At 34.2% G+C, this 19160-nt stretch overlaps 1 protein-coding gene across 1 annotated transcript in view; it reads right to left on the bottom strand.

Annotated features, from left to right (window-relative positions):
* PKHD1 (PKHD1 ciliary IPT domain containing fibrocystin/polyductin) overlaps positions 1 to 19160 on the bottom strand; it is a 621489-nt gene that overhangs the window by 543639 nt on the left and 58690 nt on the right. The window contains 7 exon segments of the mRNA XM_051996694.1: positions 186 to 313; positions 3979 to 4117; positions 9482 to 9657; positions 12061 to 12172; positions 14953 to 15123; positions 18096 to 18186; positions 18302 to 18391. Coding sequence (XP_051852654.1) covers positions 186 to 313; positions 3979 to 4117; positions 9482 to 9657; positions 12061 to 12172; positions 14953 to 15123; positions 18096 to 18186; positions 18302 to 18391 — 907 coding nt within the window.

Raw genomic sequence — 19160 nt, forward strand, 5'->3', positions numbered from 1 at the left:
AGCATTTAATCCACTGCCACCTCTCTGTCTCTAGGTAAGCTATTATTAGTAAAATTATGAGTATACAATAGCTTTAAATTAGACAGATAAATAAGATAGATATAGATGATACAGAGCATTTATTCAGCCTTTAGTATGTGATGTGCCAATTTCAAAAGCAAAAACACCCCACATGAAGTTTTTACCAGGTATCACTGTCTTAGGAAGTTGGATCTGAAAATGTCCTCTTAAAGGTGGACTGATACTTTGGAGTCTCTGGACTGTCACACTGATGCTTCTTGGGTCTTCGTTGGCTTCTTCTGGTGCTAAGTAGCTATTGCACATCAGAGACAAAGGAGAATCAATAGTAAGCAACCTGAAGCAAGAAGCATTTCCATCCTCAACAAACCAAGAAAATTCCCATTATCGTAGGGCACAAAACAAACCTGAACCATGGTGATGCCCTACAAAAGTACTAGGGGAAAAATAAAGTGATTAAATAACCAAGAGTCCTTCTGACCTTTACCTCAACCTAAGTCAAATGGAAGATGTTAAGACCTTTTCCAAAAGAGGGTAATTTCACATGGACCCTGGAGTTGGGAAACCTATGGAAAAAGAATGACTGCCTCAGGTAGTTTGGAGTCAGGACATAGAGTATTTTATTTGAAGGACAGGAAGGAAAGAACTTTAAAACTCTATTTTAGAGTTAAGCAGGCACTGTATTAAGAACTACAGATACAAAGAAAGACAAAAAGCTGCCCTCAAGGAGCTTATATTTTAACAGGAAAGACAAGTAAAAAGTAAACAAACAAGATATATACAGTGTAAATAATCTCAGAGAAAAGATGCTAACAGCGGGTTAGAGAGAGTCCTGGAGGGTGGAAGTGGGGAATAGATTGAAAGGAAAAGCTTTTTGTGGAAAATGGAATTTAAATTGAATCTAAATGGAAGCCAGGAAGCAAGCAAGGAAGAAGAACATTCCAGGCATTATGGAGTTGGGAGGGAATTGGACAGGAAATGAATGCAAAGACATAGATTCAGGAGATGGAATTCATATGAGAGAAATAGCAAGCAGATCAATGTTACTGAATTGTAGAAGGGAATAAAGTATAAGAAAACTAGAAAAATAGGAAAGGACTGGGTTGTAAAAATGCCAAACAAACAGAAGAATTTTTATTTAATCCTGGGAGCAACAAGATTATCATTATCACAATGATTTATGTTAGATTATAAAAGTTATTATTTCTAGCCTGAACCTTTAAGCAGTTCCCTGCTCTGGGAAGCTCAATTCTCTTCTCTGAGATTCAGTTTTCTCATCTGAAAGATAGGATATTTGATCATAGATCTGAGCTAAAAAGGAACCTCAAAGGTCATCTAGTTTAACCTTCTCATTTTAGAGATAAGGAAACTGAATTCAAGGGAAGCTTAATGATTTGGCTAAGGTTGTACAAGCATTGTGTAAGAGGCAGAATTTGAACTTGGGTCCTTTGAACCCAGAGCCAGTGTTCTTCTCATTGTATCACTCTAAATTAAAGGAATTTATTAACTTGGAATTTAAACAAATATTTAATCAAATTTATAATTTTTAAAACTCTTACAAATATCCATAGCAACTAAAAAACAACTAATTACTTCTTTCTATTTTTATGATTAAAGAAATATATATTTTATACCAAATTAATCACTTTTTATAACAATATGACTGACTTTCAGGTCACTTTCTATTACCCTTTAGTAATCTGAATTCCTTTACTCTTCCATTTATATTGGGATATATGGATTGCCATCATACCAAATGACATGAGATTAGAGTGAATTCAACATAGACAGTCATACTGTCTATGCTTCTCTATAATAGTCAAGTGGATGTGGAAGGTAAGAGAAATTCTTTTGGTACCAAAAAAGGGTAAGACATCTGGGTTTTCCTGGTTTTACTAAGGTTTGGGAAAATGATTGTCCTGTAGTGGGAAAAACACTGAATTGAGAGTCAAAAGTCCTAAGTTTCAATGCAGGCTTTTTCTTTTACTTCCTTTGTGACAATGGACAAGTTGTTTTACAAAGTTCAGAGAGAGAATCCTGATAATGGATGTAGAGTTGAAAGACTGCAGTTGAATCCCCACTTTGCATGTATACTTGGTCCTTATGAAGCCTCTCTGGGCTTCAGTTTCCTCATCTATAAAATGAGGAAATTGAACTAGATGGCCTCAGAGTTTCCTTCCAATCTCTAAAACTACAATTCTATGAAAAGAGAATCCTTAGCTCTCTGTTAACAGTATTGTTAGGAAAATAAAGTGTTTGTGGAGTTCTGGAGCCATCTAGTGGTTATTGTAAGGAGGACTAGCTTTTTTTCTCATTAAGTAAAAGGGGTTCAGAACAGATGACCTGAAAATCCCATTTAAGAAAGTAGTTGTGTAAGTTCAGGATATTAAAAGAATGGATTTTACTTTAAAAATAATTGCATCACAAAGTAGGAGTCTCCAAAGTACTTACAAATGCAATGATCTATCAAAATTCCAGAAGACCAATGAAGAAATGTGCTTATCTTTCTCCCGATAGAAGAGATGAATTCAAAGTATAAAATTGGATACAATTTGCTTGAGAATTCATTTTGCTTCACTGTTAATATTTATTAGAAGATTTTTGTTCTGCTTTTTTTTTCTTAATTGAATTAGAGGAAGAGAGTTGGGAAGCAAAGGCAAATAGATAGATTTCACACACACACACACACACACACACACACACACACACACACACACAACCAAAAAAGAAAAGAAAAACAAGAGGATTACTGAAGAATTTTAAATAAACAGAAAAGAACAGAGGGAATCATGGACCAGCAGGACAGAGTTGAAAATAACATGTTGAATTTGTTATATACTTAGCAAGAAAAGAAAACTGATAGAAATTTATAGTTTCATGTGAAAAAATAGATAGATGATAGGTAGGTAGGTAGTTATATAGATGATGGATAAATAGGTAGATAAATAGATCAATAGATAGATGAGAAATGGATGGATTAATAGCTAGATGATAAAAAGATAGGTAGATAGATGATGGATAGAGATACAGAGAGACAGAGAAACAGACATAGACAGAGAGATAGACAGACAGATAGAAGGATTGATTCCCCAGAAAATAGAATCATCTATTGGGAAGTGACTGGGTTTGAAAATGCTCTATGACCATTTCTTGATTATATTTTTGAGGTGATTTTTTTTTGAAGCAAAGTTGGGTTCAATGGTCTGTGAAGTTCCTTAGAACTCAAACTCTGTGATTCTACTATTTCCGTTACCTTTAGGCGAATCAGACCCCCACAATTTCCTTATCTATAAAGTAAACTAGATTATTTTAGCACCATAAATTTAAGACTGAAAGTGACTTGACATTCTCTAATGCTCATTTTACACAATTAGGTGTGATGGTGAATAGTCAAGAACACCTGAGTTCAAATTTGGCCACAGACACTTAACTATGGATGCTTGGCAAGTCATTTAACCCTGTTTGCCTCAGTTTCTTTGTAAAATGATCTGAAGAAAGAAATGGGAAACCACTCCAATATCTTTGCCAAGAAAACCCTTCAAAAAGTTGGATGCTACTGAAACAAATACACAACAATAATCTGCATTTTATGAGTGAGAAATGAAGCAATTTACACAAGGTCACAGAGATAATGAGTGGAAGAAAGAGAACTGGAACTCATGTCCTCTGACTTCTGGAAATTTGGCTCCCTTTCTATTGTGACACACTACTGTCTTTGGGTTTCTTTGAATTCTAAATCAGCAATATTAGTGGTGACCAAATAAATCAGTTTCCAGAGGTGGAAAAAAAAACAACTGATTTCTATATCAAAAGAACCAAAATCATAGAATTTAAGAGATGGGAGGAATCTCAACTGTCCCCTAGTCCAACCCATTGACAAAGGAAATCTCTACTATAACATACTCAACTAACTGTAAATACTGAGGAGGCATGAATGAGAAAATAAAGATCCTTCCCTACCAAGGCTGAATGAGAGGAAGTTCACTGCCACATCCTGCCAGCCATAGGGTTATGTTGTAGGTTGGTGGTATTCCAGTCACAGAAACAGTTTCAATGAGTTTCCCCCCTGGGCGAGCTGTCCTGGAATTGACTTGGGAAACTGAAAGAAAGAAAGAAAATAAGCATCACAAATCAAAAAGTGACTACAGATAGAAATGCCATGCAGTGAGAAAGCCCCTCATGGGGAGACTGAGTTCCAAAAGAGTCAATTTTAAAAGCATTTAATAAGGATACAAAGAAAGGGAAAAGGTAAAATAGTCACATAAAACATGAGTGTTCCTCCATATGTAACCCTTATTAAATGCAATCAAAGAACAGCTAAATGGTGCAGTGGATAAAGTACCTGGCTTAGAGTCTGGAGAGTTCAAATTTGGCCTCAGACACTTAATAGCTGTGTGACCTTGGGCAGGTAACTTAACATTGTTTGCTTCAATTTCCCCAACTGCAAAATGAGCTGGAGAAAGAAATGACAAACTACTCAAGTATTTCTGCCAAGAAAACTCCAAATGGGATTTCTTTGTGACTGAACAATACAAAAAAATGTGAAATTTTATATATATATATATGTAACTTGAGGACACATAGAATAGTTTCCTTCTTTCTGAATACAGGTTGGGAGATAGTAGGCTATAGTATATCTCCCAATGTGTATTCAGAAAGAAGGAAACTACTCTATGTGTTCCCAAGTTATAGTTCCTAAGGCCCAACTGGTTATCACTAATTCCAACCAATTGATATGACTATCTCAAAGCAGAGGCATTGATCAATATGATAAAATAAGAATAGTCTTCTAAAATATTGCTCCCATAATCCCACTGTGGAATATATTCTCCCACAAATATATGCAACATCTTTGAGGAGAAAAGACATAAACTAAAAGTCGCTTGTATCAAGGGCTTCACAAGGTCAAGGAAATTCATATTTCTGGTATTGCAGAGTCATAACATCTTCGCTTTTCTTTTATCATTCTTACACTTCTCCCCACTATATGCAGTGTCTCTGATGGGCAGATTGCTGAGAAGGGCTCTCTTGCCTTGCTTCTCTCCATAAGTCAACTTCCAGCTGCCAGAGCTAATTTTCCCTTGAATAGATGATTGGTTCTTTTTTCTACTGACAGGAATTATGCTTCTTTTTTTTCTACTTAATAGTATTTTATTTTTCCAATTACATGTAGAGATAGTTTTCAACATTCACTTTTTTAAGATTCTTAATTCCAATTTATTTTCTCTTTACTTCCTGCCCTAAAACAGCAAGCAATATGATATAGGTTATACATGTACAATTATATTAAACATATTTCCACATAAGTCATGTTATGAAAGAAGAATCAGAACAAAATGAAAAAAATCATGAGAAAGAAAAAACAAAAGCAAATTGAAAGTAATATGCTTTGATCTGCACTTAGACTTTGTAGTTTTTCTCTCGATGTGAATAGCACTTTCCATCACAAGTCTTGGAATTTTCTTGGATCACTGTATTGCTGAGAGAAGCTTAGACTATAATAATTGGTCATCACACAATGTTGCTATTACTGTATACGATGTATTTCCCATTCTACTTATTTCACTCAGAACTACTTCATCTAACTCTTTCCAAGTTTTCCTGAAACCTACCTGCTCGTTATTTCTTTTTCTTTTCGTTTTTTGTTTTTTGTTTTTTTTGTTTGTTTGTTTGTTTTTTTGGCAAGGCAATTAGAGTTAAGTGACTTGCTCAGAGTCACACAGATACTGCTCATCATTTCTTATACCACAAGAGAAAAGAATTATGCCTCTTGAAGCTGCTTCCATTCCTAGTAGCTTTTCTTGCTCACTCACTCTCATAGTAGATATTAGTAGCTTCCTATCTGTGGATCATCCCTTTCATTTCTGGCTGTCATGACCAATGCAAAAGAAAGACATTTTCTTTCCCCTTGCTGCTCTATGGGACAGATTCAAAGATCATATTCCACACAGATGATTCCTGTTTCAAATAACTCTTGACTCTTTCTTCCTCAAGGCTAACAAACCTAATTTTTTTAAATGTCCCCCATGGATATAACCAATTTTCAGCCAGCCATTGACCAGATACCTTTCTAACTACTTTGAGAAAACCTCTTAGAACTCCAAAAGAAGAGAGCAAAGTAGTGGCTTCTTTAACATATTAATACCTCATTTTAAATAACACCTCATCACAGGAAACAAATCTGCATTCAATTGTTCATCTTCTAATTGAAAAACTTATCCTAGAAAATCCTGTTGATGGCTCAAGACTATCATACAATTCTAAATTGTGTGGTGTAAATTAGTGGCAATGTTCCCACTAATTTTTTTTTGGTTAGTTATGAGCACTTGATTGACATGTCCAGTGTACTATGAAGACTAAGTCAATATATAAAGAGCTTACTGTGTAAATCAAATGCAATTTCAGACAAAGTTAATCCAACATATTTAATGGAATGTGTTTACACATTTACACTAGGGATGAAACAAAAAAGAAGAGAGAAAGAAGAGCAGGAAAACCAGAATTGCCTTTTGTCAGAAATGCCAAGGGAGGTATGAGGTTTCTTGTAACTGGATCTAGGGGATAATTGTGCTGTTCAGTAAATAGACATAAATAGCAAACATAATGACTGTAATTAGTATTACACAACCCAAATAACCATTTACTTAATCTCTTCTCTTTATGTCAGTTTTCCTTGTATATATATAATTAGTGACAAAGTTGATAGTTCTCCTTGATTTCATTTAATTTTCAGGATCAAAATCACACAAATATTAAGAGTCAAATGTCCTGGCAGGGTTTCTATGTTCCTAATTCAACTCCCTATAGGCCCTGAGTGAAATGCTATTCGTTTTCATTTGGACTCCTTACTTTAACCAATCCATCCTACTCTATGTCCCGGACCAGATGTCCTAGGGACCAGAAAGTTGAGGCAGCAGACACTTCAATCCAGAAGGCTCTACTCTCCTACTAAGCATAATCAACATAGTTATGGATATAGGAAGAGCCAGGGGAGAAGGTAATTGAGCAGAGACAGGGTTATGCTGGTAAATATATGACAACCAACTCTGGGGAGGGTGGGAGCATGTCGTATTGCCATACTTTTAAGTTTAATTTTCATTATTAATATTTTCTTTGCTTTTTTAAGACTAGACCAGTGGTTCTCAAACTTTTGTTTTCAGTATCCCTTTATACATTAAAAATTATTTGGCATCTGTCCAAAGAATTTTTGTGGGTTGTGTTTATATTTATTAGAAATAAAAACTAATTTTTAACTTGTAGGCCCTCTTAAAGGACTTCAGAGATGCACCTCAGTATTCTGGGGACCACATTTTGAGAACCAGTGGTCAAGACAATCAAGCCCTGACTTGCAATATTTCTAAATGTTTAGTTTAAATGTTTAAATGTTTACACTGAAAATTTACCAATCAATGCATCTCTCCTGATTTAGCATAAAGATGCCAAATTCATGTTGGTATATAGCACTCTCGAGTGCTTCTGGAACCAGTTAAAATCTGGAAATGTTTAACACAATAGATAAAAATATAATACAATATATATAATGTTAAAGTTTGGTTTTCTAAGTCAATATATGTCCGGAAGGGATTTATTTGTATTATACTACACTCTAACATATCCCTGGGAGTAGGGAGAGAAAAGGGAAAAAACTCCGGATAGGATATTAAAGTCCACAGAAGGAGAGGTCACAAAATGAGGACAGGTGCTGGTATCTATCTGTCATCTGAGGGAAGAAACAAGATTTAGAATTTGAGAAGGAGCAAGGACAAAGAAAAAAATCCAGGTGGCCCCTAGCTGTTCTTTCTGAACAGTTCCTCTTTCTCAACCTTCAGAGACAGTAAGCTGACCAAAGCAAGTTTCATCAGTTAAGGGTTTAGCAAAATTTCCTATAAAGAAAGATTGATCTTTTGTATTGGATTGGATCTATTGTAGCACATGCAACAAACAAACCAGTAAAGACAAAAATGTTTCCCCAACTAAGTGGGAAGCAGCTTTGCACTGTGGGTAGCTTCTGGGCTAAAATTTAAGAAGACCCTGGTGTGGGTGCTTCATTGGCTATTTACTAGCTACATGTCCTTATAAAGCCTCTCTGAACCTCAGTTAGCATTTACCTCACACAGTGTTAAAAGGATCAAATGAGATACAACATATAATGCTTTGCAAACTTCAAAAGGCTATGTAAATGTTAAGTAGTTATTAGTATCTGTTCTAGGCTACCATAAACTTATTTAACAGGATTTAATCCCACAATTAAAGATTTTGAAAGTTCAAAAATGTACACACCTGGAGAGTGAACACATTGTTGTGAGTGAATTTCAGTCAACGGGTAAATAACATCCACCATTTCCTGCTTGGAAAGGAGTTAGAAAAAAAAAAAAAAAAGGGCAAGAATCCAGTGTCTGAACTGCAAGAAGAATTTTCACTGATGAAGAGATTGGGAAAAGGCAGAAATGAAACACTAATGATGAACTTGAAGGATATCATTCAGGACTTGATTTATCCTCAGCTACAACCACCTGTTTCTTTTCTTTTCTTTTTTTTTTTTTTTTTTTTGGTCTTTGAATTCCCCTTGCCCATCATAGTGCTTATGCATAATAACCTCACAAATGTTTGTTAAATTCAACTGAACATGTTGGAACATACAACATTTTTCTTCCTTTGTAGTTAGGCTATAAAGTATAAAACTAAAAGGATTTCTCTATATGCCCCTCATATATGCCTCCAATTTTATCAATTATATCTGTCACCTTCTTTCCACTAGGATAGCCATTTGCTGTTCATATTTTTCCAACCTCTTATCTGAACTATGGTTTTCTCATTGATCTCTCTACCCTAAGTCTTTCTCTTCTGCAAGCTATCTTCCATACAATTGCACAAAGTGCATGTATAACCAATAATTTTTTATTTAATAAATTCCAATGACTTTCTATTAATTACTACTACTACTACTACTGTGACCACCACCACCATCACTACCAGAGTCACACAACTATTAAATGTCTGAGATCAGATTTGAATTCAGGTCTTCCTAGCTCCAGGCCCAAAACTATGGATGGATATATACCCATATTCATGATAATGTCAAATTTCTAAACTAGAAGGATCCTAAAAAATCATCTGGGACAAACACCTCATTTTTCATTTGAGGAAATTGAGGCACAGAGACATTGTGAATTGTCTAAGGCCACACAAGTAAAAAGATTCAAATTCAGGTTTTGTAACATCAAGTTCCTTTTATTATATGAGATCATTAAAGTGATCTGTATTATCAGCTGGTCACTTTTTAAGGTAATTTTGTTTAATTGTTTTAGGGAATATACTTTAAGAAGAAGTAATTTGAACTTGTGAGGTGGTGACTCCTCTATCAAAACAAATCATATAGGTAAAAGAAAAGAAAGTTAACCAATAACAAGTATGGCAGAGAAAAATGTTTGACAGGGAAAAAAGATGGGAATTAGATAATCACCTGTTAGTTTTCTATCTGCAACAATAATTTCATCTATGTAGAATTGGCTCTTCTCATGTACTTGGGGAAACACATCAATTTGATGCACCAGCACAGGAGAGTTGTCCAGACGGTCATGGAGGCCTTCAGAGTGATGCACACATGTTTCCCAGAGGTCTTTACAAACAAACTTCCAGCTGAAAAACAACAGGGTGAAAGCTGATCTCATCTGATAAAAAAAAAAGCAGAGGTCACTTAGGGACATTTCTTTGGGAACGAGGAGACTGAGTTGGAGTTTGTGGGATTTGAGCAATAATTCTTTTGTTCTCTGGATTATTTAGGTGGGGAAAAGATCCCTGACATGAGTTAACCTACCAAATGTTTTACCACTGGGGAAAAAAAGTCTTATTCTAGCAAGGTTTTTAACCTAGGGTTCATAGATCTACAATGGAAACATGAATAGATTTCAAAGGGTATCTGTGAACTTGGATGAAGAAAAATCACATTCTTTTATTTTCACTAACATAACTGGAAATGTGGCATTTTTTTCTATTATGAATTAAGGAAAATATTTTGAGAAGGGGTCCATGGGTATCACCAGGCTGTCAAAAGGATCCATGACACCAAAAAGATTAAGAATTTTTACACTAGAATAAATAGAAAGAAGGCATGGATTTTAAATTAAATGTCACTTAACTATTCTCTTAAGCTAGTTATTACTGATTCATCCCTGAAACAAGAGTGCTACATAGTATAAGAGAGCATAAATAAGCAATTTCAAGATCCCAACTCCCATAATATGTGAAATATTCTTGAAGACCACACTTTGGAGATTCTAGATCTCCTAATTTTTCTTGCACTTGGCTGTCTCACTCCACTGTGAATATTACAAAAAATAAACCAAGCAAATATGTTTTAAGCACTGTATATATACTGGGCATTGTGTCAGGTGCTAGGTGATAGGAGATGAGAAATCCAAAATAATCCTTGCCCTCAAGAAGTTTCTGTGCTGTTTAGTAAAATGATATTTGGAGTCAAAGAGTCTGGAATCACAATCTTGACTTTCATTTACCACCTATGTGATCTTAAGAAAGTCATTACCTCAGTCAAGAACTTGGTTTTGTCATCTTTAAAACAAAAAAGTTGGACTAAATGACCTCTAAATTTTCATCCAATTCTAAATTTAAATTCTATTATCTTATGATTTTATGTAAAATATCTAAAAGGTAAATGCAAAGAGAGCGAGGGAAAGAGGCACTAACAATTGAGAGGTTTGGGGATAGATTTCATGATAGCTGAGTTAAACTTTTGAAGAAACTAGAAATTCTGGGGGGCAGCTATTTGATGCAGTGGATTGCCAGACCTGGAGTCAAAACGACTTATCTTCCTGAGTTAAGTTCTGGGCTCAGACACTCACTAGCTGTGTGATCCTGAGCAAGTCACTTAACCCTGATTGCCTCAGTTTTCTCACCTGCAAAATGAGTTGGAGAAGGAAATGACAAACTAGTCTAGTATTGATGCCAAGAAAAATCTTAAGTAAAGTTACAAGGAGTTGGACACAACTGAAAAAAGATGACTGAAGAGATTCTAGGAGGCAGAGTAAGGAGAAAGTACTTTTCCATGAGGTATGCTGAGGAGTCCCACTATACCACTATCACTGATAAGTCCAATTAGGGAGACTACTTGTGCAAAATCAGGAAAATGGGAAATGAATCCTCATGTTCAAGGAACAGTAAACAGACAAGTTTGGCTAAAAAGTAGAGTTCATGAAAGAGATTATTATGTAATAACCTTGGAACATAAGGCCAGAGATTAATTATAAAGGACTTTAAACATCCGAGAAATTTTTACTTCATTCTAGAAACAATAGAGAGAGATGAGTTTTTTGAGCAGAGGAATGACATGGTCAGGCTTTTGCATTAGAAAAATCAGTGTCAGCTGTTTAAATAGGAGAGAGACTAGAAGAAGGTAAAGCAAGTTAGTACTATGGAAATGCCACCAATGAATGAAATCATTTGTTACAGACTTATCCACAATTACTACAAGGGATAGAAATTCACTGCTTACATATCCAACATATAAAGGACTGCTTGCCATCTAGGGGAGGGGGTGGAGGGAGGGAGGGGAAAAAAAAATCGGAACAGAAACGAGTGTCAATATAAAGTAATTATTAAATAAAAAATTTAAAAAAAAAAAGAAATTCACTGCTTTATATTTTCATCTTTACTCTGTCACCAACTCACTATGTAATCCAGAGGAGGGTCCTTCTAGAACTCATTTATTTTATCTATAAATTGAAGGAGCTTGAATAAATCAGGTCTTGTCTAGCTTTAACATTCTTTAATTCCATGTATATAAGAAGTGATGTCATCCTCTAGGAAGGATACTCCATCTCAAGATTTAAATTTGTTATATATTATTAATGATAATTAATTTCTCTTATTTTGACCCTCTAATAATCTAATGGGTTATGAAAATGCCTAGAGTATAATCAGATATTATATTGAGTTGTTAAAACCTAAGTGTATTGTTGTCCTTGTCTTAAGGAAACACAAACCCCAACTCTCTGAATTCAAACAGTTATCTCCCAAATTAAGTACCTTTCAGTCCTCAGCTGTTCTGTACTCCATCGACAAGCAATCTTCTTCTTTACAATCTTATGAAATTTATTTTTGAAGGATACTGAGATGATCATGGTATCATTCAAGTGGCCTTTATATGCAAAGCACAGCTATAGATAAAAAATATCCTTTTGTTGATTAAGTCAAGCATTGATCATTCAAAACATAGTTACTGAGCATCTACTATTTGACAGATAAAAAGAGATAAATAAGTAGATAAAAAAGAGGTAGTTATGGGGGGAGAGAGAGATGATAGATAATAGTTAGCTAGACAGATAGGTAGATAGATGAATGATAGATTAAGTCGTTAGAGATAGAAAAGGAAAGATAGGTAGGTAGATAGATGGTAGATAACTAGATAGATAAATAGATGGACAGATAGAATTTTTAGAATGATATAGTTATTAAAGGGAAAGGGATAATAGCTTTAATAACTAGCAATTTTTTAACATTTTAAAGTTTACAAAATACTTTATATGTTATCTTATTTGATCTTCACCACAACTTTATGAGGTAAATGTTATTTTTAGCCTTGTTTTATATATGTAAAAACTGAGATTCAGAAAAATTAAGTGACTCATCCAGGATCACACACAAAAAAAGTAATGTGACTAAAGTAAGTGTCTAGTAAATGTCTGAAGATGGATTTGAGCTATTTTCATAATAAGGCTAGTGCATTGCAGAAGTTAACAAGATAGGGTAAGGATAAATGATTTCACTAGTATATAGCAGCAGTTTTCAGACTGTGTTCCTGGATACTCAAGTCTTCATTCACACCTCCCTCAACCAACTCTCCCCTCAGATTGGAGGGCTACAAGGCAGAATACTAAGCTCCTTCCAATGCTTCTTTATTGAAAAAAAGAAACTAGACTCAGCTCATTCCACTTTGAAACCCCATCTCTGACTAGTTTGAATTCCAGGGAACCAGATGTCCTCTGGCTGGGTACATCCTTGTGTCCCACCCCAATTTTTTCCCTGCTTCCTTTTATATATTGTTATTTCTGTCCAGTCTTTTTAATCACATCTGACTCTTCATAAGCCCATTTTCTTGACAGAGATACTGAAATGGTTTGCCATTTCCTTGCCCAGCTCATTTTACAGATGAGGAAACTAAAACAAATAGGATTAAATGACTTGCCTAAAATCATATAGTTACTAAGTGTTTGAAACTGGATTTGAAACTCAAAGATGCCTTTTCCTGACTCCCAGCCTGTCATTCTATCTGCTTTGACACCTAATGTATTATCTCTCCCATTATATTTTTTAAATTAATTTTATTCTCATTGTTTGGCACACTTCCTGGTCTATAGTAAGTACTTAATAAGTGTTTACTGGACTGGGTTATTGAATTTTATATATTTATATCTATGTCTATCTATTTAGAATGGATTAACAGGAAGGAGTAGCAGAAAAGCAGCGGAAGAAAAGGTCATTTACTAATCAGTTCATCATGCAATAAGGACCACGACTCAGGAAGTAATAGTGAGAATGCAGAGATATGAGCAAACATATTTTGGAGGGAGAATTAAAAGTATTTAGGGATAAACATGATATGTTCATGATTTGTAAATATATTGTATATTACATGTAGCATATTTTACATTGTTACACAGTTTACACAATTACAATGTATATTATATTATATATTATATTTTATCACATGTAATGTTTTTAATGTAATATAAGTTTATATTATAATATGCAACATGTTATAAAATACATATAAATTGTATTATTATATGCTTAATTTTTCTGGGTCTCAGTTTTCAAATCTGCAAAATGAGGAGTGTGAACCAAAAAAAAAAAAAAATTTTCCCAAAGTCTCTTCCAGTTCTAAATCTATAATCCTATTTTTTACTAGTTATGATGGTGATTGTGATTATCATAATAGATGATGTTTACATAGCATATTAAGATACAGAAAAGCCCTTAATACGATTTCATTTGATTCTCACAAGAATCCTTTAAGATAAATATTGCTATTCCCATTTTAAAGATGAGGACTTTGAGCTTACTTCTTGCATGATTTTAGGCAAGTTGCTGAACCTGCTTCAGTCTTAGTTCCTTATCTTCAAAGGAGGATTTGGACAAGATAATGTCTATGGTTCTTTCTAGATCTAGTTCTATGACAATTGTGCAATATATAAGGGAAACCCTTATATATTATATATATATATAATGTTATGCATTATGTGCAATAATGGCACATAAAGTTTGTGCTAAAAGCTAAAAACATTGATGATACCTTAAGCAGTAAAAAAAAAAAAAAAAAAAAAAAAAAAAAAAGCTCCCCAATTACGTTACAAATAAATTTTCCTTCCATGATAAGCATATGTATATTCATTTCTGCAGCAATTTGAAACTGTCAGGATTATTATGTTGTGTTCATGCAGCAATTACATCAAACTCTAATAACAAAATTGCTGTTACTGGAAGAAATTTATGAACAAATCTAAAAGAATATTGTTAGAAATTTAAAATTACTCAGGGGAACTCACAACACATTTTTGTTGTTTTGGCTATCAAAAGGAGTTTGAGAAATGAAAAAAAAAGTTTGGGACTCACCCTCCTATAAGTTAAAATTGAGGTTCAGGGAAATGAGCAAATTTTCCATGGTCACACAGTTATTAAGAGTCCAAGAGATTTAAACCCAAGTTTCATCTGACTTCAAGTTCAGAACATGGTAATCAGTGATTCCATGATACATTGGATACATTTATATGGTAATAAATAAGCTGGATGTTACTATTGCCAAAAATTCTTAGCAATGATTACTTTGTGCCTCAGTTTCCTAATCCCTAATCAGGGAAATAATGTCTATTCTGGTGACTACTTCACATAGATATTTTTAAAGGAGAGGTAAGAAGAAGCCTGAAATAGATATTGCACTATGACTTACATGTGTATATTGACCAAGTTGGTATCTCATCTGCATGGTTTCTGATGTTCTAACAACTTGTTGAGGCTGGTGGATGCTGAACCGTCCACAGAAGGGCTCTGTCCCACTGCTTAGGTCCCCATCAGGACCAGAATCTTGTAGACCTGATAGTAATCATAGTACAAAGAAAAGATGGGTGACCTTAAAGAGAAAAAGGACATCAGAGAAGACCAGAAAGAAGGGTTGGGAAAAGGTTAGGTAAAAATAGAATGTATTTCCAAATTCAAACATGTTCTCTCACTCAAATTTACTTACTTTTTTTTTTTTTTAGAATTTCTAATTTGTATTCATACTCTTATCTTATACTTATGTAATCATATGTTACATATTCCCATAACACATTTAAGTTTAATCTGTACATTAACATTTTCTTCATCATTTTCAAGTTTAGATAACCAACAAAACAATCAACCAAGATCTGATGTGTAACAATTGACAATTTCTGAAGTGTAAAAGTTTACACAGGGCAGAAGTAGATAGAGCATTGTTCCTGAATTCAGGAAAGTTCATCCTAACTGAGTTCAAATCTAGCCTCAGGCATTTGCTAACTTTGTGAGACTGAGCAAGTCACTTAATACAGCTTTTCTCAGTTACTCGTCTGTAAAACCAGTTGAAGCAGGAAATGCCAAACCACTACAATATCTTGACCAACAAAACCCCAAATGGGATCACTAGAAGTTGGTCACAACTGAATGACACTTATACCGAAAATTAACAACTGTCTCCAGTTATGTAAGCACTAGCTTGCTCCAGTATCCCTTTGTATAATACTCCCTATTAGAATATAATTTCCTTAAGAGCAGGTAACAAATTCTTTTTCATCTATATATGTAAAAAGCCTAATACAATAAACTCATAAAATAAAAGTTTGTTGAACACCTTAGTTCAACATTTTCTAAGAGGACTGACCTGGGGATAGATTTGGTGGCAAAGAAATGGACAAAATTATACAATATTTTCAAGTACAATACTCAAAGGAATAGATTCATATTATTCACCAAAAACAACTTTAAAACAAAGTCTCCAAAAATGAAATCAATATGGTGAATTCACTCCATGTGGTAGTATATACAACCAAACAGTAAATACAAATAATTTTGTATTTTAATATGATATACAAGTCAAAATTGAGTTTGATTATATCAGCTCTTTATGTAACTGATAAGGCAGCTAGATAGCATAATAGATAAGGCACAGGGCTTAGAGTCAGGAAGGCTTTATCTTAATGAGTTCAAATCCAGCCTTTATTAGCTATGTGACCCTCAAAAAGTCAATTAACCTCACCTATAAAACAATGCCTAGAATGCCTTTTTTTCCTGAGGTTGTTAATAGGTTCAATTGAAATAATATATACAGAATATATACAATTGAAATAATATATATAACTTTTTGCAAAATGTTAGCTCATACATGAGAATTTATAACACCACAGCAATATGTATATAATAGCTAATATATATGTGTGTGTGTATATATATGTGTACATATATATATATATATATATATATATTGCTTGAGATAACATATGTAGAATACTTTGCAAACTTTCAAGTAATCTACAAGGATGTATATTAAGACAATATGTATATGATATCTAATGTTTACATATTACTTGAAAGTTTGAAGAGTATTCTGGATATGTTATCTTAATTGGATTTTTATATCGCCATAAGGTAGGAATGTATCTTTTAAGATACATGTACCTAAGACCTTTCACCTATTCTATTTCCAACACTGGCCAGTTTGCCTCTTCTTAGGCAACCTGGTGTCCCCTCTTTCATGGGTTTACCCATGGTCACACATCTGATAAGTGATAATGATAGGATTTATATTTATTATTTCCGGATATTAGGTAGGAGAAGGGGAGGAGGAGGAGTTAAAGGGCGGAAGTACCATGTGCACGCCGTTAAGATGCTATATACAATAATTAAATTATTACTTCCTGATCCTAGGCGAATGATTATTCTGAGAGAATGTCCAGACAATCATGAGGGCTTGGAAGACCTATTCAAGTCACCAGAGGATTCATCAGGAGCCAGAATCAATCACTGACAGTCTCCCAGAAGCAATAATTAATTAACTAATTAATTACTAACCTGGAGATACCAGAAAGTAGCCAATGAAAAAGTACCAAAAGATGGATAAAAGATATTTTCATTGGGAAACTCATCTGACAGTGTTATAGCTTCAGGGTCTGTGATCCCTTCATAAGAGTGATAAGTGATTTATGCCTGATTGTTGATACCCAAAAGAGAATTGCACTTATAAATAAATTGCATGAGACCTCCACAAAAGGGACAAAAAAATTCTCAGGGAAAGGAGTTTAGAGGTACTTTTTGGGTCTGGGTGTTCTAGTGTTCTCTACATGTGTGATTCATTACATAGATATAGATATAGATTTTTTTTTTTTTTTTTTTTTTTTACTTAGGCAATTAAGGTTAAGTGACTTCCCCAGGGTCACACATCTAGAAGTGTTAAGTGTCTGAGGCAGACTTGAACTCAGCTTCTCTCGACTTTAGGGCTGGTACTCTATCCACTGCACTACCTAACTGCCCCTATATTTATATTTCAATCTTGAACCTACTCTCCCAGAGACTGTGTGTGCTCAAAGGAAGAGTGTGCCTCTGATTTAAAGGACATTGTTTTGTGATAATTATTCTAGCTACATTTTTTCATCAAATCCTTTTTCTAAAAGCCGAGTTCAAGCAGCTGATTAGTAATGAGAAGGAAACTCCAGTCCTTTATAGTAATGCCTAGAACTCTCTGGGTCAGCCATGCTGTAGGGATCTAGTCCAACAATTTGAATGCAAGTTGTGAGTATAAATATAGAGAATTACAGTTAAAGGCGCAGGCTGATGATTTAGCTATCATTTCTAAATGTAAAGTTTAAAAACAACTTTCTTTCTTTTTTTTTTTAAAACAACTTTCTTACTTGTTTAAAAATACAACCCCAGAATCCACACAATCTGATAATTATAATTGTTTCCTTTTATAAATCTTTCCTTTTTACACACAGATCTAGGAAGACTGAATTGAAGAGGAAGTGGTTCATAATTCACCAAAGTCAAGGGAGCACCTTGTTCAAATCCAAAACGGAGAAGTATTTGAGCTGAAAGTGGTTCCATTTTGCATTTTATTGTGAGCAGTTCTTCTATCACTCTTTGGATCTGTTGGGGAAAAAATAACACTTGGAATGATGAGTATATAAAGATAAATAAGTAGAAAATCTATATGTGTAATTAAGGAAGGTTCTAGTGTCAGGGAGGAAGAATAGGCTCATACCTGGGCAGCAGTTGCATTTACAGTCACTGGCAGGCTAGAGACACCATCCCAGGTGAGACAAAATTTTCCTGTGCCAGTCACTTTTAGCATCTGAAAATTTAAGAAGGCCAAGAAGAAATAATTCATACTAATTAATTCAGTCAGATTTCACCTTTATCATTTCTTTTTCAGAATACTGTTTTTATTTTCTCCATTGCGTAGTTCATTTCCCATCCCATTATAAACACTCAATAAACATTTATTGAATTTAATTGAATTTCAGTATTTAAATTCATCCATAATTTAGAAACTAAGGAGCAGTTTTAACACAGAGTATATATCCTGACCTGAGGTCAGAAAGATTCATCTACATGAGTTCAAATCTGGCCTCAGATAATAGCTAAATCACTTAATCCCGTTTGTAACTTTGTAAACTTAAAATTTTCTCACCTATTAAATGAACTGGAGAAGGAATCTGGGTGACAAATTACTTTAATATCTTTGCCAAACAAAATGTAAAGGGGATCATGAAGAGTCGGACACAATTGAAAGAACTGAACAATAACAAAAAGGGGGAAGTTTGGCTTTTATCCATTTACTAAATGCTGTTCTTGCCATAAATATGAGTCTATCTTTATATTCCAAATGTCTATTTATCTTGTCTTGAGAAGTTCAAATGATATTATTCAAAGACCTCTTTAAACCTTGATAAATAAATGTTCTTACTCAATCTCCTTTGGTGAAACACCAAAATTGCAGGTCATAGATTTAGGGCCAGAAGTTACCTTAGAGTAAATCAAGTCCAATTTTTCATTAACAGATGAGAAAACAAATCAAAAAAGGATTGAGTGATGTGTCCAAACTCATACAGTGGTAACTG

Source organism: Antechinus flavipes, chromosome 4 (assembly GCF_016432865.1).
Source record: "Antechinus flavipes isolate AdamAnt ecotype Samford, QLD, Australia chromosome 4, AdamAnt_v2, whole genome shotgun sequence".
Taxonomy (NCBI): Eukaryota; Metazoa; Chordata; class Mammalia; order Dasyuromorphia; family Dasyuridae; genus Antechinus; species Antechinus flavipes.